Source organism: Neopsephotus bourkii, unplaced genomic scaffold (assembly GCF_033783945.1).
Source record: "Neopsephotus bourkii isolate Nb327-2 ecotype Australia unplaced genomic scaffold, CSIRO-AGI_Nbou_v1 NB_1542, whole genome shotgun sequence".
NCBI classification, from domain to species: domain Eukaryota; kingdom Metazoa; phylum Chordata; class Aves; order Psittaciformes; family Psittacidae; genus Neopsephotus; species Neopsephotus bourkii.
In genome coordinates, this window is record NW_026902018.1 from 4,538,991 (window position 1) to 4,562,364 (window position 23,374).

General features: G+C 39.5%; 2 protein-coding genes across 2 annotated transcripts in view; both read left to right on the forward strand.

The window, feature by feature from the left end:
* The first annotated feature begins 3,031 nt into the window (after positions 1-3,031).
* On the forward strand, positions 3,032-11,028 carry RAB36 (RAB36, member RAS oncogene family). The gene is given in 7 exon segments (XM_061370928.1): positions 3,032-3,100; positions 3,846-3,934; positions 3,936-3,982; positions 6,834-6,909; positions 8,687-8,751; positions 9,342-9,397; positions 10,677-11,028. Coding segments are annotated over 7 exon segments (504 nt in total). The 3' UTR covers positions 10,779-11,028.
* Positions 11,029-16,865: 5,837 nt separating this feature from the next.
* The window catches only part of BCR (BCR activator of RhoGEF and GTPase), a 93,681-nt gene continuing 87,172 nt past the window's right edge, over positions 16,866-23,374 (forward strand). Inside the window, exon 1 of the mRNA XM_061370677.1 lies at positions 16,866-18,769. Within this exon, the coding sequence (XP_061226661.1) occupies positions 17,257-18,769 (1,513 nt within the window). The 5' untranslated portion in view covers positions 16,866-17,256. The remainder of the gene's footprint in view (positions 18,770-23,374) is intronic.

Consider the following 23,374-nt stretch of genomic DNA (forward strand, 5'->3'; position numbering starts at 1 on the left):
AAGGGTGCTCTGGATTGTCAGATGTGATCTGGCATGAGGAAAAAATCAACTCTGAACAGCTATAAAAGGTTCGTTCTCATTATAAATAGTCAAATTATTGAGATGTTTTCCATTATGTTTGAGTAACAATTATAATAAAGTTCTTAAACTGGATTTTACAAAGCCAAAGTCGTTCAGATCAGTTGGATTAAAATGCAACACAGGAATAGATTATGGTTTGTTGATCTTCAAAATCCATAAAAGAAAAACTATTAGTTTAAAAAGTATTTTGTGGAGAGGATTCATTTTTTCTGCAACATTTTAGAGGAGATTATTTAAAGTAGAGGTTATTTTCCTGAATTAGGTTAGACTTTCACTAGCTACATATTTGTAAAGTTTCACCCTATTTCAATAGAAGGAACATGAACATTTCTCAGTGCAGAAGGGGCAGAAGATCAGGGACCTCTCTTGTCCTTCAGTGTTAACTCTGCTCTCATCCTTTTGGCATGAGTTGTTCTCTCTTGTTCTTCACCATAGCTTGGAATACTGATTTTGGTCAGTAGTCATGATGTTATTTTATGTACAGCTACTGCATGCCTTCCTCAAATCCTTTGGCTAACCACAGAATCTGCTGGTGCTCCTGTTCCTGCAGAATTGGTGTAAGAAGTGTTGTGATGCCATGGAGACACTGTATTACAGTCCCTTCTGGTGACTGAACCTCCTTCAGCTTCATAAGAAGAGAAAATCTGGATCTCAGTACTGATAATTCTCAGTATCTTTAGCAGCTTTGTATTTCTAAAATAATTGATTCCTTGAAAGGATTGATTTCTGTCTAATGGTGTGCCCAATTTGGGATATGTTTTTGTGTTAAATACACTAAATGTAAGTGAAGATATTTCTGTTTGGTTGCCTTGGTCCCACCTATACTTTGGATTCACTAAGATCGTTGAATTGATTTTATTTACTTTTCTTCTGTAGCTTAGTTTGTGACAGAGCTGTAGGAGACAGGAAGTGAGTCAGCCTATGGATACATGAAACGTTTGTGTGTGTCTAGGATGTGTTGAACTAGGAGAATATGGAGAAAGCAAGTTAGTGTTTGAAACTCTTACCAAGTGGTAGAGGTTTTGTTTTCAGCACTATTATTTTAAGACACTGCCGTAAAATCATTCAAATTTGCCAACAGGCAGGAGCAAAGCATAAAAAGGGCCTAGATCTTTCTAGTTTTGTACAATCACAAGTAGCATGATAAGCAGAACTATGCATATGGTGATAAATAAATACTGTGATGTCACCTTCTTTGCTGAATAATCCATTAGCTGAAAATCTGGATTTCTTGGGGGGAATAGAGTGTTTCAGTATGGTTGAGGTCACATGGGTGTCTGAAGTGATTTAAAAGCAATTCCTCACAAAAGAGAATAAAACATGAATTCTAAGCAGTTGACTGGCAATTTTGTTGAAATTATTCTTAGTGGTGTTGTAAAACACGGCTGTAGGGGTTTTGTTGTATACTTATTGTTTAAAATTGCTTGTCCATGTTGATTTGCTCTTTTAACTTTTTTAGTCTGCTGCAGGAATGGGAGAGGCTTATCTCTTGAATGTTAAGAGGTCCAAGCCTGTTCCAGCATATCAAATATTAGAATGTGAGAGCTTTCATTTGTCTTGAAATTTGGAAATTTAAATAATAGTAAATAAATAGGAAAATCTTTTGACATCTTAAATTACAGTCTAGCGTACTAAGTGCTGTCTAAACAAATGAGTTAGTTAACAATACTTAGCCAATACAAAAGAGCTGTGTGATTTCTTATTCCTTGTCTTTCGTGTTTGGTACATTAGAAAGCAAGATTACTATTGACTAGAAGGACATCTATATAGTTCAGAATGTCTCATTAGTGGCATGAGTCTCCTGATGCTAAAGCTAAGATGAAACAAAGTTGAAATTCTGAAACTTCCTCGGGAGTTTCTTTATAATTGCTACTATGCTTAATATTAGCACTGAAAGAGTTCCCCACTCCATTAATTCCTTGTCTGCTGAGTTAATCCCGTGCTTTCTATCCATATATACAATTATCTTTGAAGAAAACAGAACTATTGTCTTACACAGAATTCAGGTACCACTGGGTTTATTAAGGAGCAGTTTCTGATCACAGGAATCTATATGGCCACTAAAACCAGTTTGTCCTTTTAAAACTAGGGCCCTACTTATAGTTAAATTACTTCAACCCCACCTTCCCAATCTGTAAAAGAAGGGAAGAAGGGAAATATTGAGAGCCTGTTGCTATGGCCACAGCAGCAGGCTGAGCTGTTTGTGTGGCTGGACTCCTGCTGCATCAGCTGCTGCACGGTGAGTCCTTCCTTATACTTGGCCACATGATGGATGTTCTTAGAAACATTCTTTTGAATGCCAGCAAGAAATTGGTATGCTATTAAGGGTCCCCTCCCCCAACAACCCACGAGGTATCATTGCATAACCAAATTGATATATCTCAAGTGAGTTATCTAAATGCATTTGTGATTTTCATATGAACATTATTCTTTTTCCAAGTTAGCCTATCTACTGATCTCATTCTTTCTGAGCTGATCTTGGATGAAAAGTTCGATGCTGTGCCAAGAAAAGTGACAGCTTCATCTTTCCTCCCTTCTTCTGACCAAACAAAATCTGGTATCCCTAACATTTATTACTGTCCTTTCTGCAGATGTATTTCAAATAATGATGAGCAAGATTTTTAAATTAAACTCTGCAAAATCCTTTGAGGGCTAAACTGCAAGCACTTATGTTGAATTAATTATCTGCTCTCCCACGGAATTACAGTTGATGCCTTGTACTTTCAGAAAGCCACTGTTTGTTACTACAGTTATGCACCCTGAAGTGGTCCCTTTTACATAAGAAACAGGTTTTATTTAACACAAACCAGTTGTACTGCAGTGAGAAAAGATTATAAGTCTCTAAGAACTGTTATTTTTTTAATCAAGCTTTCCCTGTATTGAAGCAATTCCTGGAAACTGTTTCTCTTTACGTATTTTCTGTCTGGGAGAGTTGACTTGAATTTGGAGGATGAAGACAAACCTAATGCATTTGATCCCCCCAGTAAGTAGGGACAGAGTACTCTCCTGATTTCCCAAGGTAAGTATTCTTTATCCCTCTGGTCACAGTATGTAGCACCTGCCACATTGTTTCCCTCCTGCTAATAGTATTTTAATTTAATGTACAGTTGTCATCTGCTAAAATTAGGAATTGTTTAAGGATTTCTTTTAAAGATGAATGTGGACTCATGTTGCCATTCAGTGCTGATATATTAATGATAGTGTTATCTTATAATACCTATCTTGTTATATCAGCCAAACATTGAGTACATGCTTAAAGAGTTCCTATGCTGAGGGGAAATAAGAACCACAGCTGGTATCAAATATGCAAAGAATCTAATTAGACCTATATGGAGGTTTTGGTTGAAGAATTGAGGCAATTTTAATTTTCTCTTTGCATAGGAACCTTAGTCATACAGTAGATCAAACGATTCTTGTAAGGGAGTTAGCAATTTTTTTCCATGCCCGATGTTAGCCACATATTTTGCTTTTAATTTCAGGAAAACTATCATAGTTATTTTAAGCAAATATAAAATAAGTTTTCCTCATTTTTAATGAATGTCTAATTAAAAGCTAGAAATAAAAACAGTGCTTCACACATGTAAGGGATCTAAAAGACTTCTCTATGACTTGCTGCTGGCATCCTCCCAAAGGAGGCTTTACATAGCTGTGGGAAGGCTTTACTGCTTTGTAACCCAAGCTATCCCTTCTGTTATGCCAGGACATCCCTGTGCTTGATAAACTCTTTGAATTAATCTTCTTATCTATTTTTTCCTTGCTGATAGGACTTTTGCAAAGTAGGCATCACACAATTTATCCCAACAGCTGTTCTCTCTTGTTTTCAATGGTACGCACCTGAGGCCTCTTGGCAGTTCTGAGCACTTCGATGCAGAGGTCAGGACTGCTTGTATCAGAGCACTGGGTAAGATTGTAACACATTATCTCTGTCCAAGAACTGTTACTAATACTGATTTAATTGCTAAAGCAAGGTTAGAAAGCTTAACTGTGTTAGAATTTATCACTATTCATTTAAAATAAATAGCTGTATGTTTTAGTGATAAATGCTTCTGTGTTCCAGTGTGCAGGATCTTTCATAAAGTGGAGCTTCTATGAATACTGACAATTAACTCAGTATTCTTTCAAATCTAGAATTTTTGATTATTACAAAACTTGTAATGATATCAGTCTTTGCATGGAACTTCTTATTCACTTCACTAAGGGGGGTGGGGTCGGGGGAAAAGGCCAAAATATGTCTCCCTGAGAGACACCAGTGAGTTTATTGCTTTTTAGAAGCATAGTCACTGTCATAGCTTACACTGTCATGTAAATTTGTTATAAGTGTCCACGCAATTTTGTTAGCAAGGCACACTTTAGTGAATTGAGGCATTTCCCTCTCTGTAAGCAGTGTAAACCAGCTCTCCACTTCATTATTCTGATATCAGAGCTTTACATTTTGGCTTTGTGAATAAAATGGAATCACTTGCCTGTCATTGCTCTCTAGGTATTGTTATTCGGTCACTTTTTTGGTGGAGCCAGGGTAGGAGGGACAGACAACTGAGTATTTTATGCAGTAACTGTAAAGCTTGACAGCAATAGCCATTATCTTAATTTTCCATTATCCCAATTCCTTTGTCATTTGGAAAGGTAGTCTGATAAATTCAGTAGCTAATGGATGTATTTTAAGACTCTCTTGATATTCCATCAGTGTGTTAAATTGCCTAATCCAGGGAGTTTTTTTCCCCAGTATGAATTAATGGAACACACACCTCTAAACCGTCAGTTACGTTTTTGCTTTTCCCTTAAGGTTGTTGATTTTAGTCAGTATTTCATCAGTAACAGTTAATCAGGCAGAGACATGTCAGCTGCTTAGAGGCCTGTGGCCACCCGATTGATATTGAGTGGCACACAATATTAGTCATGTAACTTACCAGTCAAGATTTGGACTATTTAGAATAGGTAACTTGGAATCAGTATCACATAGAAGCCAAATATAACCAGAAATAATGTTCAGTAAATTAATTGATTTGTTTAAAAAAGACGTTCCTTTATACAAAACAGCATTAAACCTCTTAAGCCATTTTTGTCGCATGTGCACAGGTGATGTCAATCCAAGTTTATGCCAACAAATATATTCATTTAGCCACCTTATCCCTTAAAAGATACACTACACTTTAAGAATGCAGCTGAGTCACCTAAAGCCCATCTGCTATATTCTGTGGGAGGACCCAGAGCAAAGCAGATTATTTGCATGAAGCCAACTTCAGATTATTATTCCACATAGTCAGAAAATGTATTGGCTCAAACCACGTGGGTTTTTTTTTTCCCCAGAGGCAAATTCTGCAGTGGGTATTTTATTATCAGCAGTTTCTTGTTTCTGCACTTAGGAGTTGAATTGTACTATTAAAGTCAATGAAAAATTTGTGATTAATTTTGATGAAAAGGATGTAGATACTTTATGGTCTTATTTATAAATGTATATACTTGCAGTCAAAGCAATTTGAATAGAATAGAATTTAGGTCCCACTGATTATATTAAGGAAAAAATATGCAGACTAAGAAACTGACTGTTTCAGCTCCAGAGGGGTTTGGCTTTTTTTGTGATCACCTTTTGCTTTCTTATACTTTAAGACCAATTCTATAACACAGTGTCATTTTGGTAAATTTGAGTCAGGTAAATGTGCTCATTGCTTGCAATTTAAGGATTGAAATCAGAATTTTTAGAGACACAATGTTGAAATTGCGACTAAATATGTGTTATGTTTTCAGATATTTATAACAGTCTGGATAGGTAGGAGACCACATGTATGTTGGGAAACCACAGGTACAGTGTATCTCAGCAGATAGTTTGATTCTGCTTTATCTCATATAAATGTTAATAATGTTTCTGTTCCTGTCCATTCAGGGTACCAGCTCATGGTTCTATTTTGAACCATGATTTTGTTATTAAATAAAAACCAAAACGAAGTCTAGGGTATGCGACAGGCTTGATATGCCAACACAGAAAGCCAAGCTCTGGCACTTCAATCAAAATATGCTATATTTTGAAATATTTTTATCCAGTCAAATATGGTACAGTGTTTTCTTAAGAAATCTAGTCTAAAGGCTAAATGATTAGAAGGTACAAAAAGAAATAAGTAAGAATCTTCCCTGTTTCTGAGTCTTGGCTTCATGTTTTCTCCTTACTTGAAGGGTGGTTCACCAAAATATTTTTAAGTCATTGTTGTGTGTGTGCCTGAACTCATTTCTCCGCCTGCAAGACTGTAGAGGAAGTTGGAGTTTTCCTGTAGTTTATGAAATAAGACAGATAAAATTCAGAATGCTTTGAAGAATAGTAATTTAATTGTTTACTGGATGTTAAAGCTAGCTCTTACTGTTTTTGTATTTAAGTCCAGTGAACAGATCACTGAATTTCTGTATGTTATAATCATCATGACAACTTTCTGTCTATGTTTGTGTTTTACTATTATTATTATTTCTGCCATGTTTTTACATAGATATGGTAAAGTTTTAATTTCATTGATTAATCATTTGAGCAATTATTTACTAGACATGTATGCTTTCTAGTTTGTTATCCAGTATCTCCTTTTTTAAAATCAGTTTCTTGGTGTCTTTATATATGCTTCTGCAATATTTGGCAAATCCAAAGTTAGTTAATTATTTTCTTCATAATTTACCCAAGAGAGTGTTAGTTTTGCCCTTATTTCTAGCTGGGTGTTACTAGTATTTCATCCTTGGTTTTAATTGCAGATTTTATAAAGATAAGTTTGCCTGAGACTACAAGGCTACAAGTGAAGTGGATTTTGAAATTGAATGTTTTGAAATAATTGGAATATCATCTGCTGTCCAGATGTAAGTTGACACAGCATGATCAAGCATTGCACAAAGTACAATCTCAGCAGAGCTTGAATTGCTGCAGGATCTAGTGGAATGAAGATTTTTTTTTTTTAATAGTATAATTGCACAAAGAATAATGTGATCTGAAAACTGGGTTCTGTACCTGGTTTTTACTTGCAGTTTTAGTAAAAAACTTTACTCTCTTGAATTTCTTATCTATAAAAATGAAATGTCATTTGTCAATTAAAATCTTGGATGTCATGCACCATTTCAGAGTTGTTCTGCCTATTTTATTCAAGTTCCTTGACACAAAAGTGGAAGCTTTTGCCACAAACTTTGTCCACTGTTACACCATTCTGTCATTTCAGTTTAGTAGGTTCAGTGTGCACTGAACTTGACTTTATCGGGAATTTAATTCTTGCAGTCATTGAAATTAATGGTAAGGTGTTCAGTGACTTCAGCATCTCTTTCTTAGGGACCCATTATTTTTCCCCAAGTCATAGAAAGACTGGATTTTTACTAGAATGTGGATTTAAAATCTTTGATTTTCAGCTTTGTTTATCAGGCTAGCGGGAATCCTGTCCTTCTCTCACCTGCCTTGGCTCTGCTGAAGGATGTCCTTTGCTGTTTCCAGTGGCTAGCAGTAATGTTCTGTAGAGGGCATTTCTGAATCATCTATGCTGTACTGTGACCTACAGCAGAAATAAAATGCTTTGCAGGAAATATTTTAGTGCATGTGTTTACTTAGGAGCACATATTTTTCTGAGAACATTAATGTAGGTAGATGCTAATGGGATTTATTGAAACATACTTAGAAATCCAGGTTGGACAGGGCTTGGAGCAACCTGGTCTACTGGAAGGTGACCCTTCCTGTGACAGAGGGTTGGAGCTAAGTGAGCTTTAAGATCCCTTCCAATGCAAACTGTTCTATGAAACCATTTCCAACTGATTGCGGTGTCACAGTGTTTCTGAAAATTCTAGCAGGCTCTATCTTTTTGGAACTTGAGTCCCTCTAAGGATCTAGACTGATGTATCAGTATTTTGCAAGCTGAAAGAATAAGGTTTATGAGCTATTAAATGTCAGGTTGTGTTATCTGCAGAATCTTCAGTGGCTGGGTAGAACATTTTCATACGGTAAGCACTAGTGCCCCCTCTTGCTGAGAGATCTCTATACAAGATAAATTTGCAAGCGTCCATGACTGGCAGCACTAGTCTGTAACAAAATCCCAAGCCTCTGTAGTGCCATTAGTAGCTGAGAGGACTGCATATGATATTCATCAATAGAAGCACACTCTTAATTTTTTTAAGAGTGTCATTAGTACCTGGTGGACTGAGTTATAGGCCTCTAATTTGTAGTGTATGGACAGATGTCATATCTAGCAAATGCAAGATTCTAAGATTCTATGAGCTAATATATGATCTAGGTGGTATTAGCACAGAAAATTCTCAAAATTAGATTGTCCTAGAAATACATACAAATTACATAGATGAGGAAAAGGTTTTTAAGAAAAGGGTATTACCATGCAGAATACAAATACAAATATTTGAACTGTATCTCCAAAATAACAAATACATATATAAAAAAGAGGTTAAAATAGAGTTCAAATGTCTTCATTACATGATAGAGCTTTACTGTATTTTTTTCAGTAGTTAATAAATAACATGTTCCAGATGGTAGCACTTCTCTGGTACCACATTCTTCTCCAACCTGTACCAGTCTGCTGCATGTTTACTCAGGTTACACTGGGTTTCATTAACCTGAAATTTCTTTTTTTTTCCCTTCATTGCACAGATGGGACACAGCAGGCCAGGAGAAGTTCAAGTGCATTGCATCTGTTTACTACTGAGGAGCAGTGGGTGAGAACAATATTACTTTGATCCTGGCTGTGACAGGAGGTTGTAATTTATACAGAAACATATATGCGTATGTGCTCCTTGGGAGGGTGCCTGTAGACACAGTGTGGTGGAATTGATTGTCCTTTATTGGAGAGAAGGGACTAAAAAGTTTGTGAATTGATAAGTTGTTGGACCTGCAAGCTCTGAATGTTCTGATGGTCAGTTATAAAAACTTCACTTGTGTCTATGGGAATAGAATTTGGGTTTGGGTAAGATCATTGCTGAAGATAGAACAATTCTGGCATTCCCTTTGGTAAGAGAATCATTCCTGCAGAAATTAAGTGGTCTCTTTATAAAATAAAAGATAAAAGGAACAATAGCACTATAGACTGAAGGCAAAGACTAAATATGTGGAAGACTGATGAATGCAGTCTTACTGGGTGCTAGAGAAGGAAGAGGAAGAAGCAAATGAGTAGTCTTCCACCTACTCTGTGTTGAATCTGCTCTTGCACCCTATATGTAAGCATCCTCTCTGTTTAACACAATGAGTTGGAAAGAATTCTGACACACTTTCTAACTTATTTTTTCTCTGTTCTTATCTTTTATTGCATTTATAATAACAGTGTTTGATCTGGTTGGTATCCAGACTTTGGATCACATCAAATAAGTTTCTATATTTTGGCTTAGGCTTTAGAGTTTTGCATCAGGTTTAAACACCTTGTATAGTCTGTAGTTGCTAAGAACTAGCTGGATCATGAGTGTATTTCCTACTGAAATAAGAAATGAAGAATGACAGTCACTTGTTTGGATTACATAGCATGGGATTTTTGTAGAGAAAATGCAGAGCATAAATTTAAACTACTTACCCTTGACTTCCTTTATGGTCAGTGGAGAATAAGGTAAATAGTGAAATGGATGAGATAGATAGATACATCAGATGTATAATGTCTCAATAACCTGTCTTTAGATAAACTGCTAGTCCAGAATTTTTTTTCTCTAGTTTCTGTAGTGATTCTTTTGGGAGATAGGCTGTCAAAAAGAGGAGAGAAAATTAAAACCTCAAAGTATATGTAGGTCTAGCTGAACTCATTGGTTCAGGCACTTGTAATGGTTTGCTTACACAGTGATTGTTTTAAGTAAACTTGTTCTGCTTTAAGTGCAGGCTGCAAACCCCAACTTGGCTCTATGATCCGTATTGTTGTCACCAGCTCAGAGCCTGTATCTTTCTAACATACGGTTGTGACTGCAAGGCAGGTACATATTTCTTTACAACTTGCACTCTGTCTGATTTGAATATGTAACTATTTTCTTAGACTACTGCTGTTGTACTTAGCTCATTTGCATATGACTTTGTAAAATAATATATATATTAGTGTCTCTGCTTGGCTGAAAATAATTGAAGCCTGTGAACCTGATTTCCCACACACGCACATACTCTCTTCCCTCTTTGATTTGTGTCAGATGACTCAAGAGGAACTTGATTGCCAGAGTAACAGAAATATAAAAGCTTAGGAGACAAGAATCATGCAGCCTTCACAGGGAGCTGTTTTATAGCGCTGAATAGATTATTTCACTCTTCTTTATTCCTGTTCGTATCTAATGTGCTATGTTCGTATCTTTTCTTCTGCTTCTTGTTCTTTTTATTCCTTATCTAAACCAAAGTTTGCCCTCTCCCCTATACTGATAAATACCCTCTCTGAGTGCTGAAATCATTGTTGAATTTGCACTCTGTAGTGGGCATGTTTGAACTTTTCATTAATGGAAGGCATGTATCCAAAGGAACTGGAATAGCTCCTGGTGTATTTCTGCCTAGAAAAAAAGGCTTTTGATCCTCTCACATAGGTTCATCCTCTCACTTTTCTTGTGACCTTATTATCAGTCACTTTGTCCTGTATTTCTCAGTCCCTCTGACTGATTGCCTCATTACCCTTTTGTATTTCAGACAGTGGCTAGAAGATGCACTGAGGGAAAATGAGCCAGATTCCAGCTTCATCTTTCTAGTTGGAACAAAAAAAAAAAAAAAAAAAGAAAGATTTGCCAATAAGTAAATTTAATGAAGATAAGGAAATCAGGTTTCCTGTAGTTCCTCGATTGATTTCCCTTACAATTTGTACACGGTGTTGTTGAGATAAAGACCTTCAGGGAAAAATAAACAGAAAGAAAGCTCACAGGTAACTAGAACAGCACTTGGAACTGATTTAAGAAGATGTTTTCTAAAAATAACTCCTAAGTAGTTAGTGAAATATCCCTATTTGAGTTCTTTGCATAACATTTTTCAAGCACATACAAACAACTTAAAAGTCAGAAAAAACCTGGGAGTACCTAATGATCTACAACTGTTCTAAAATAAATCTGTTTTAATTACAGGTATGGAAGTACATAAATGCAGCTGCATAGTTTTCATTGTGTTTTCTCCATCCAGGAAAAATCTGTATTATTTTTCATTCTCCACTTGAGAATCAGAGCCCAGTGTTTAAATATTTCCAAGCCTCAGAGAAGCCCAGATTAAAAACTTCGTTTTATCCCAGCTAACTAATATATTGAAAATGTTACCAGATATGAATGCTATTCTGTTCCACTCTTGAAAAAGAGAGAATTATAACATAGGTTCATAGCATAGAAGACATGAAATCTGGTTTTTGTATCTTCAGAATAAGATGCAGAATCCTTCTCTGGATTGATCTTCATTAATATTATCTATGCTGCAGTTCTATTGTGTTGCTAAGAGTAATGACTTTCATTTTATTCTAACTGGAATTTTTGTTTCTAGTAATGTAACACGATTCTGGAACTATACATGATCTCTGTCATGGAGTTGTTCATCCCTGTCTGAGGTAGGAACTCTGAGCTGGAAAGGTTAGTTTTGATACTGCTGTTAAATTCCTATTCGCTCTTTCTGTTTCTACTGGACAAGATAATTTGATCACTACATGCTGGAAGCAATTTGCTTCACTGCTCAGTAAAAGCAGCTATGTAGAGAAATGGTTTTGCAATTTTGTGAAAAGACTTAGAAGTGTGTGTGGGTTTAGAGGGATGGGAAAAGATGGAGTTCTCCAAAGTAGGCACATGCTTGTTAAGCCATAAGGCAGTTGCTTTTTGAAGATGTCATTACTGACTGCTTCTGGTAGAGCCTGCTGTCTGGACATGTTATTGTGAATTAGTGTGCTGGCTGTATCAAAAACCACTGCACTGGTTTTTTGCCTTTTTAAATATCCTTTGACATAATCTTGTGCAATTAGTATTTAGAAGTTACAGACATTGTTTAATGAAGAAAGATTAGCTCTGAGTACCACTGAATTTCATCAAAGTAAAGCAGCTTTATAATGCTCTTCTGCTCTTTGGGACACAATGACTGATGCCAAAAGATATTTCTGCTTTAAAAGTCATCCGTGCTGACAGATGACATTGCCAGAAATATAAATGACAAATAATGTTGTCAGTATTTGTGAAATTGTATTAGTATGATTGATTATGATAACTAGGTTTAAGATTCAGAAGTCCAAAAGAAGTGAAAGGGAGATAAATACGCTTGTCTTAATTTCCTTATTTTTGCAGAAGCTCACTGAATTTGAATATTCAGTTCTGGGTATCTATTCAGTGACATTTTTGTAATATGGATAAGATACTGTAAATCTTTACCTTGCTCTAAACCAGACACATTTATGGTCCTTAAATTACTGTCAGCACTCATTTGAAGAATTAGCAAAGAAATCAAAGTGAGACAACAGAAAGACTGTTTCTCTAGAAGCAGCTTATAACTCGATACCTCTAAGATTCAAATCCAGTATTATATGCTCTGCTGGCATAAAGAAAATGGAAAGAAAGAAGAAAACCTATGGACAGTTACATTTTCTTAAGACACTAATTCAGTCATTACAGAAATAACTATCTGGGAATGACAGGACCTTTCAGGTTTTGAGCTACTGAGAAAATCAAGACATTTGTTAATAAATCTATGCATCAGACAGAAAATATTGTACATTCTCTGCTGGTTTTCCCCTCCCCCAGCTGTTTGATGAGAAATAGGAAAAAGTAGAGAACAGGAGACTTAAACATACTTTTTATTACTTTTATTTTGTTATTATGTAAGTTAGAGCAGCTTCATGGGATATCACAGAATTGTGAGGCTTGGAAGGGGCCTCTTGAGATGAATAGAGATCTAGGAACTCTGTGTCTCTTTTTATTCACTTTGGCAATCGTGCCAATTCTGTTGGCAAATACAGAAATGTAGCATTTGGTGGAGAAAACGAGTATGTGTGAGTATGTATGGAGCTATTTATCTGAATGTGTAATGTTTTGACCTTATGATGATCTATGTATTTGTTCATCTCCCAGATCTGTTTCACAAGGATGATGAATATACACTCCACTTGTACCACGTGTTGCACTGAGTGGGCAGCATAGCCATTGTCTTCACGTTGACTGAGTTTGAGAATAGAAGAGCTGGTTCACTGTGCGGCAGCAAATCTTGTCCAGGCTAGGTGCTAGGTTTCTGTGCAGATGTGTTAGTGTTTACAGCTACAAAATGACTCAGTATCAAGTGTAAGAAACAATAGGGATTTCATTTTTAGTTCCCCCCAAAATCTCTCTCATTTTGTTGCTGAGCTCAATTTATGATATACAATCAGAGATGCAATCCCTTCAACAGTACAATTGTATTGCTTGGAAAATCAGCTGGCACAGTTTTTTCTAGTGATTCATTACACTGCTTGGTGTCATTACTGGTCTGTGCTCCAAAAACTTCACATACAAATGCAGTACTCTGTCGGTCATTAACCATCACTTGACAATAGTCTGACTCCATTTATTCTATGGTGGATGCTTTGAGACTTTTTGGTTGTGATTTTTTTGGTTTTGGGATGGGACACCAAGAACTGTCAAGTTCTTAGATGTTTCTATCTGGTCTATGTTTTATCTATACATGTTAATACATTCGATCAGTAATTTAATTGGCTTTGAAGGTGCCTTAATATTGTGGGAAACAATGCTGGCACTCTAAGCACAAGTAGGCTAAACTATGATTTTTGTACTAGTTGAAGACTTCACAGTGGTTGTGGCACAGTTGTAGTGCCAGCTTCCTTTTGTGGAAGTTGCAGCTGAGGAATTGGAGAAGTGAAATTTGGAGGCAGTCTGAAGCAATGCTAAAGAGCAATTACAGTAATCAGTTTCCCAAAAGAAGTACTAATGTTGTGCTGTTTCTTGAACAATAAGTAGAAGCTAATGTGTTACTGAGTTCCTGTTGAAGTAAGTATGCAGATGTCTGAGCAAAACAACTGGTAATGGATCAAAAGCCGTCTAAGAAAGTCACCTGATGGGCAAAATTAATTTCTTATTACAAAAGACTTTCCTTTTTAATGATGTTGTTTCTGCCTTTTGAGTGATTATTCAACCCTTATATTAATATTATTAATATAATATTAATATTTTTATTCTTACAGGTCATTTGATTCACATCTTTCTGAATCCTATTGGTTTCCAGTTCAGGCTCATCCTGTTGTGGTATGACTGGAATCCATTCTTCATTAATAAATCTGTCCCTCTGTGTCTTTTCTGGGTTTTCATCAATTAGAGGTTGGTCTATGAAGTACAATATAACGCACTGGTGAATGAATGCTATGAACTCCTCTATGTATTGCATCCTCTGAGTATATGAATTAGAATGAAGTCTTTGGCAAGTTAAAGTTATAGCAGAATCTGCATTTGGTAGTAGAGATGGTTGCTCAGTTTCTCATATTTTTGGCCAGCAGTTTGTTCTGGCAGCAAGAGATTGACAGTCTTTGAATTCTAAGAAGGAGAGTTCCAACTTTTCTAGGTTTATAGAACGCTATAGGTCAGATTGGACTTCTCAAGACTTACTGGCCTTATCAAACTCTACTGCTTGGTGCTACAAAAATGTGGTTTCTCAGTTTCAGCCACAGATTAATCAGAAATTGTTTTGTTTTTCTTTAAAAAGACTCATGTTCTACCTATTGGTTTTGCTTGTTTGGTTGATTTTGGTTTATTACTTACAAAGTCTGCTGCTTTTGTGTGGGAACATGCTGAAGAAAGAGTTGGTAAGTGATAGCTCAAGAGATTTTAAGACTCAGCCGATTGGCTCCTCTTTCCCACAAGAGGGAGCTCGATAGTCACTGTTAGTACTACTTGCGATTCGACTGAGAAGGGCTTTGCAATCTCTTGAAGGCCGGCAGAGGGTATGTGCTGGGCACTCTCCCTGTAGCTTAGGCTACTCATCACAGGATTCTCGCTCTCAAATCACAGATGTGTGTTTACGACCATAGTCTTAATGAAATTTTGTCTCCTATGAAAATAATACTCTGTTGAATGCATAAAGCATTCAACAAAAAATCAGAGATCCCTTTGATTCCAACTGGAATTTCTGACGTTGTAGAATCTCAACAGATAAAGAGGGTACAGCTGTTTTACGTTCAAACTGGCACTAAGGCAAACAAATAGCAGACAATATCCATGGTGAAAAGCCAATTAATTTTATTTCTGTGAAAAACTAAGTTTTCTTGAAAGATTTATTGAGGTATTTCCTAAACATACAGATTTTATTATGAATTAGATTATAATCTGTTTTCAGTATAGGTCAGCCAATGCCTCTTATGTGTTAAAAGCTGAGGAATCAAGTGCAGGAGAAGAGATTAAAACCAGAAAACAAAACCCAAGAGGGATGAACCCAAGACTGAATATATGATGAGCCATTTGTGATAGGTCTGAAAACACCCAGAAGTATTTTGTTTGGCATATAAAAAAGCATGAAGAGAAAAACTGATTGATGGGTTCTGAAACATTACATCTCTCAAAGGTAAGACAACTGCTCATGTGGGCTTCTGCTTTTCATTCTTACGGGATTTTATTTGTTCTTGCTGGGGCTATGCCCCACCTTCCTTTTTTGTAACACATTCCAGATAAGATATACTTCACCATAGACATGAAAGAAGCAAGTTTATGGGGGATATGAGGTGTATATAGCGCACTGTCTACTATCATCCAAACAGGGAGATGGAACTTAAGGTGTAATTGTTACCACTTTTTCAGAGGTTGAATTAGTACATGGAAAGGATGAAGGGCTCTACTGTCATTTCAGGAGTGATACTCAGCAGGCAGACTTAAGTAACTTGCCACCCTTCAGCCAGAGCTGAGGTGTAGGACTCACATCTCATTTATGGGACAAATTATTTGGGCTAGGATAATATACTGGGCAAAAGTGAGAAAATGCCTGAAAAAAGGCACGAAACAGCCTGCACTGTTGATATCATGGTGATTTTGGAGTACCAGTTGCCCATCTCAGACATCCAGCTTGTCATTTATTGGCAAGGAAGAAAGGACTGAGGGAATGACAAGCCTACTACTAAATAGGGCTTACATTAGTGGGGAAAACGTGACCTTTGAAGGTGAGCTGCATCAGTGCCTGGGGGAGAGTGTTGCTGTGAACACAAGACAGAGTAGAAACGTGCTGGTGTTACACATAATATGTGGATGTATGGACAAGAATGGATACTCCCCTGTGCACACATCCCTGTGTGCATGGTGTGTTCTTGCCCGGACTTAGGTATAGCTATGTGGGGATGGATGCTCGAGCCCGCGGCCGCAGGCACAGGGACAACATGTACAGTTCTCTGCCTTTTGTCTCCGCGGCATCCGCGGGGAAGGGCGCAGGGTCCCGCGGGCACGGCCTCCTGCTGCCGGCCCGGGCTGCCCCTTTAAGAGGCCCCAGCGCCGTGTCAGCCGCTGCGCCGGGCTCTTCCCTCTCCTCCCCTTCCGCAGCGCTGCGAGTCTGGGCGCCGCCGCCAGAGCCGGGCCGCGCAATGGGCAGCCGCGGGCAGCTGCTGTCGTGCCGCCAGCTGCCGAGCCGAGAGGGTTCTCGCGGGGCCGCGGGGCGCCCGGGCACCGAGGGGTAGCGGCGGAGTTGGCCGCGGGACGCGCCGCCGCCTCGGCGCTCTGCGCGGGGGTTCCCGAGAGCGTGTGCGCCCGGAGCACAGCACAATAGCCGGGAGGAGGAGACAGGGAAAGGGGCAGGGGGAAAGGAGGAGAGAAAGAGAAAGCACAACACGGGGGCTGGCGAGGGGAGGACGGAGCAGAGGACTCCCCAGCGTGGCTGCGCTGAGCACCGTGCCCGGACGGCAGCGGCAGGAGGTGGGTGGGTGGCTGGGGGGAAGATATTTACCTTCCTTCCCCCTCCCTGAGCCTGCTCCTTTGTCCACCCACTTTGAAGTGCTTCTGGGATCGCCGGGGTGGGAGCATTGTTGTGCGTTAGCGAAGGATCAGGCATGCCGGGGAGAGAGTAGCGAGTGTACGGAGGGGCACGGACCGGCAAAAGCTGCAAGGAGACGGGGAGGAGAGACTGCTGCTACGATTGCTGTTTGCCTCCTGGTTTCCCTGCATGGACCGTGAAAGAGACGCGTTGAGTTGACCCTGCCGGAGCTGTTTCTGCCTCTACATGTGAGATCCGGTTGGTTTGTTCTCTCCAGCTATCTCTCTCTAGCCTCCTTCCCGTATTCTCCACATACTCCTGTATGCAAAATGGTGGACCCTGTGGGGTTTGTGGAGGCTTGGAAAGCACAATTTGCAGACTCTGAGCCTCCTAAAATGGAGCTGAAATCTGTGGGAGACATTGAACAGGAGCTGGAGATGTGCAAAGCATCTATCCGGAGACTGGAGATGGAGGTCAACAAGGAGAGGTTCCGGATGATTTACCTGCAGACTCTTTTGGCAAAGGAGAAAAAAAGCTATGATAGACAGAGATGGGGTTTTAAACGTGTTTCTCAGTTGCCTGAAGGGGGTGCAGAGCAGCAGATCCAAGACCTGCATCACCAGTCTGCTGACCAAGATGAATATGAAAAAAGCAAGTCACACCATGGGGAGGAAAAGTTCAAACCGAGGATACCCTCTCTGCGAAAGCTGTCTACCCAGAGTGATGGGTCAGACCTGTCGCCTTCGGATAGCCCCCATCATGTAGAAGGAGAGCAGGACAGGTGTAAGTACTATGGTGAAGAGAAACTGAAGAGAGTTGTAGAAGATACGGAGAATCGCTGTGATGCAGATGGCTCTCCTTCAAAACACAGATCGGCTTCCACTCGCAGGCTAGTGGGATCTGCTGAGAAGGAGGCATCATTTGAACCTATCTGTAAGGAGAGAGGGAACAGCACCAGTGTGGCAGCCCTAAGGTCCAATTTTGAGAGGATTAAAAAGGTCAATTCACATTCTTCTGGAGATAACAAGGATGTTGTTGAAAAGCCCTTTTATGTGAACATGGAGTATCATCATGAGAAGGGTCTAGTAAAGGTCAATGATAAAGATGTCTCTGATAAAATAAGCTCCCTTGGTAGCCAAGCCATGCAAATGGAACGCAAAAAGTCTTTGCACTCCCTCCCTTCTAACATGGTACCCAGCTTCACCGAGTTCCAGAGGCCTGCTTATAGGGGAAGGTCCTCGGAGAGCAGCTTTGGCTATGATGGAGAATATGAGGATGCTGAACTGAACCCCAGGTTTCTCAAAGATAACTTGATTAATGCCAATGGCAGCAACCGCTCACCTTGGCAGCCCATGGACTTTCAGCCCTATCAAAGTATCTATGTTGGTGGAATGATGGGGGAAGGAGAAGGAAAAGGACCTATTCTGCGAAATCAGGGCACAACTGATCAGGAAAAACATCTCACGTGGCCCAGGAGATCTTATTCCCCCCGGAGTTTTGAAGATATTGGAGGAGGATATACTCCAGATTGTAGCTCTAATGAGAACCTCACCTCCAGTGAGGAAGACTTCTCCTCAGGGCAGTCCAGCCATGTCTCCCCCAGCCCCACCACTTACCGCATGTATCGGGACAAAAGCCGTTCCCCCTCGCAGAACTCTCAGCAGTCCTTTGACAGTAGCAGTCCACCAACCCCCCAGTCTCAGAAACGGCACAGGCAGCAGCAGGTCATTGTGTCTGAGGCTACTATTGTGGGCGTACGAAAAACAGGACAGATCTGGCCAAGTGATGGAGATTTGCCTTCTGGGAGGTGTCACCAGGACAGCTGCTTCCATGGGGATACAGGTGGGTACCAGCTTTTTGTTTAGTCTTATAAATGATTTGAAATGGAGTGGAAAATAGCATGGGAGAGGTTTTTAAGTGACCCTTGGTGAATTTTTCTAAGGGGGCAACTGTTTAATGTGAGAAGTTTGTGTTGTGGTTGTCCTATTTTGGGAAGGTCCTGCAGAAGTACTCATCAGACTGCAGGAATGCAGATTGAATTCCCAGAAGGGTTGATTCAGGCTTCTTTGAGCGTATCAGTGGAGTCCCATGTTAATCAGTTCTTTAAAGTTTCAATGTGAACACTGAGGTAAAAAGGGCCCAGAACTTTTCAGCATTCACTACTAGATTGTTCCATTCCTTGTATCCTCACACTGAGTAGTTAGACTACCACAGAGGTGACAGTGTGCCAACATGCTACAACCTGAGGGTTTTGCTGGAGCTTTACCAATAATACTTCTGTTCCCACAGTCATGTTTTTTCCTGTCTGTATTAATTGGAATGCTCATTTCTCCCTCTGTCTCATGTCATCCTTCAATTAGAGCTGATTGGAGGTAATGATTGTGCAACCGTGTTCTTGAAGCTTTCTGCTGTCACTAAGTGAAGGAAGAACTTGGAATATCAGGAAGCGCTTGGGGAGAGCTGTTAATTTAATTTCAGCAGAGTTAAAATCTTTGTTTGAAGAAGAATGGGCAGTGTTTGAACCCATGAGCTGTGCAGGTGTGTCTGGAGAATCACAGTGGTTTATAGTTGGTGGAAGACGCAAACAGTGAACTCTGTTGATTCAGATACATTCAGTAAATCTATGTGGTCATCTAAATTTATTTAGCAAGGCACATAATGTAAATAGGATCTTGTGCTAACACCAGGATTCTCCAATGCAGTGGAAAGCATTGTGTCTCCAATGCAATGAAAACCAGTCAAATCCAGGAATGAAAAAAAAAAAGCATGATTGTTTTGATAGACTTCTAGAAGTGAGTTATCTCTTAAGTTTTCTTTGTCCCTTTGAATCTGTCATTTTAATAAGGGGTTAACTTGTGATTTGTCAATGTGACTGAATTCCTGAATAATAGGTGAATTGGGAGGTCTATTAGAGATGTCACTTTCTCAGGTTGTGTGAGTTTGGTCTATTAGAGGAACTTGCTGGAAGGAGATGCCTGGTTTTACTTTCCCTGTTTGTTGTTGGTTTGGGGTTTTTTTGTGGGTTTGTTTTGTGTTTTTTTTCCAGCAATACTTTTGAGAGCAATGATGGAGGGAGAACTCTTCCCTGCCCCCCCTCCATCCTTAACATCCCATTGTATGACTTGGAAGGCTGCACTGTTATAGTGGATGTTCACTGTATGTGAAACCTCAGCACCCTGTCCTCACAATGACTTCTTCCTAATCAGATTGTGTATACATAGTTGTTTTCTATCTGGGACTGCTGCATTCCGTTTGGTTCTGTGCATATATCTTGTATCTTATGGGCAGTACTTGTGATGCAGGGGAGAGGCTGGATCTTGTGCTGGTTTAAACTGAGCTGCAGCCATCTGTCTCTTCTCTTGTTTACAGATGCTCTTTAGATGACTGGGAAGCCTCCTGGCAGCTGCAATTTTTGCAGAAGGAAACAAAGGGGCAAAAATAACAAAGATTGATAAAGCTTTGAGGATAAATTCAGCTTTCAGAAAGGCAATAGGTAATTTTTATTTTAAATAATATAGGTGGGATGCAGCCATAAAAAAAAAAAAAAAAAAAAAAAGGCTGCTGAAAAGTCAGAACAGTTAGAATTCCTGGTTGCATTGGAAAGCTTTGTGTCTTGCTCCTAAGGATGACCACACAATTGCAGGCAGGGACAGAACGTAATTGATCCACCTTCTGCTTTCCTCAGTGTAGTGGGTAAGATGGCAAGCTTAGCAGGAACTTTCACCAGATGGCTAATCATTACTGTCTTGCACATTAGCTGGTGGCAACTTTTTGCTTAACTAAAAAGGCTTATGCTTTCAGGACTGTGTTTCTGATTAATTCCTATTGAGATCCATATGACATGAATTTTCTTTGTTTCCTGATAGGAAAAGTTTTGATTTGAAACTAGTTGGTAGAATCACTTTTTCGTAAAGCAAGCAAAAGTCAGAAGAGTTTACTGTGTGATTAGCTCCTGGCTACCATTCCCAGCTCACATGGTCTGATGCAGGCTGTTCTCCGTCACCATGTGCTATGAAAGCAGTTCCCGGATCCAGACAGCTTTTCCTGCACCTGTGGTTCAGTTACTGGTCTTGCCAGGATTCCCTCAAGTTTTGCTTGAACAGAGAGCGCAGGTTTGAATCACAGCAGGTTCTGACCAGCCTAATGTTAATTAGCTGCAAGTGGTGCTTGTTCAATAATATTGGTCTTCTTTGTGCATTCAGGTTTTTATACGCAGCTAGCTTTACTTTTCATGACTGGCCACAATAACACTGAGAGTGGTGTGGATGGGTGCAATATGAATTTGTCTGGATCTGCCATCCCAATGCAGCTTGAACTTGACCAGTGGACTCATGCTGTTTAGTCCAAATTCTTTCCTGAATTCATAGCCAAGTGATAATTTCCTACTTTCATGTTACCAGAAAGGATTAGAGGAGGTCACCTAATACAAGTGAGTGGGATCAGGCCAAAAATGTGAACCTGGGTTCTTGGAGATGGGTTATCAAAAACCTTACATCAGAGTGAGGCAGGAGGCATTCAGTTTCTTCCAGGGAGCAGAATGAGAGCTTCAGGGCTGAGATCTGGTGATAACCGTACTTTCTATTAAATGTACTTAACGGAACCTAGTTAAAGATACCTGTTAGGATTAATTATGTATCACTAATTTCCTGTAGTGGGAATAATAATAAAAATCATGTCTGAACTCTGCATGAAGCTTGAATATTTTTACTATGGCTGTGGAGGAAGAAAAAGATCTTTTAGATTTCTGTCAACACTGGTTGCAGAGACCTCTTGTGCATTTCTGCTTGTAATCAAGAGGAGAGTTGCACAGTGCTGTTACGGAGTGATGAGGCCTCACAATGGCCTCAGTTGGGTCAGTTTTTAAACTGGTATCAGTTTGTTATTTGATTTGCTCCTTGGAGTTGTGCGTGGCCTTGTAGCTTGCTTCATAAAATCAGGGCATGCTCGCTTACAGCTTTGTGTGAAATGAGTTTATCTGTCTGCCTAACACCATGGAAACTCTATCAGGAGTCCACCTAGATCATGTTTACCTGCAAAGCTGCTTCCTTAAAGGTGCCCCAGTAGTCACTTCTGTTCATTTGAGAGGACTTAATAGTGCTCTCCAGAGTTCTTTCAGGCTCTCCCTCTAGAAAGCTACTAAAAACCCCTGTTCTTAAAATAAGGTCAGTCTGGGATACGTGTCATTTAATTCCATAAGTTTTACTTATTTTAGCCTCTACTAAGTGTGGGAGTGCTCCCATTTTGAAAAGCATGATGTGTTCTCTATGTTATTGGTGAGTTTGATGTAGACAGAGGAAGGAGTACTGGAATTTATCTCTGCATGTGAACTGCAAAACTCAAAATTGCTGTTACCTCAGCTGACCAGAATGCCATTTTAAAGTGCAGACTTACTTAGAGCTGTAGATTCTTCAGTTTCTGTATGGCTTAAATGCTTGATCAGATAGGCAAGCAGCTGAATTTCCTTCCTTTAAGGTAATCCTTGACATAAATGAATTTAAAGCCCAAGAAATCATGCAGTAAGTCATCATGCAAGGACGCTGTTCTGTCCCAGTTTCTGCAAGGGTCTGTTCCTGAGTTACTTGCGTGTTCTAAGACCTTGGACAAGTTTCTTCATTCTGTACTTCTTTAACCCACTGTTGTATTCTGTGGATCTTACAAGATGCAGTTTGAAAAGTACTTTGCAATGTTTCACTGGCACAAAGACAACTCATGAGGCACTATGCTAGTGCTGTTGCTGCTGTTTAGAAATACAACTTTCCTTTGAGTAACTGAGGCAGACTTCAGTCCACTGTGTAGTGAATCATCCTTCTGAGGGTCTGAAATGTAGGGATTTTCCTCATGTGCAGCTCACTTGTTAATTTAAGGACTGCTGACCACAGGTCCTGCCTTACAGGTTTGTGAATTATTATACTGGGGCAAGAATTTTCTCTGATGTTTGTTCATTTTGCTATTACTTCTTAAACATGTCTTAATCCTTTGCTGTGATGATCAGTGGATTTCCTGGGAGCACTGATGACAAGATGCTGTTTAAGTGCCACCCCCCTTGCTTTCCAGAGATTTAGTGTCTTTGAGATTATCAAGCTGCTTGTGCTGCCACTCACCTCTTAGTCTGGGGGAGTTAAGAGCTCACCCTCTTTCTCTGCCACATTTCTCTTTTCCTCCACCTGAGTTTAGTTGAATCTATGGAGCTTCTGCTGTATGGCCTCAGTGACTACAGTGGACTCTGCAGATCTGTTTGTTTTGTGCTTTCCTCCACAAACAGTTGCTGACTTTTACCTCAAGCCCACCATAAGTAATGGTATGCAGAGGGATTTTATTTTTGCTTTTCTTAGGTTCACCCTAGGTTATGGAGTTTCTGCACCCCAACATTCAGGCGCTTCTGCAATCACAAAGCACCTGCCTTTGAAAAGAGAGGGTAAATTAACTCATTAGTTGTCTGATGCTGGC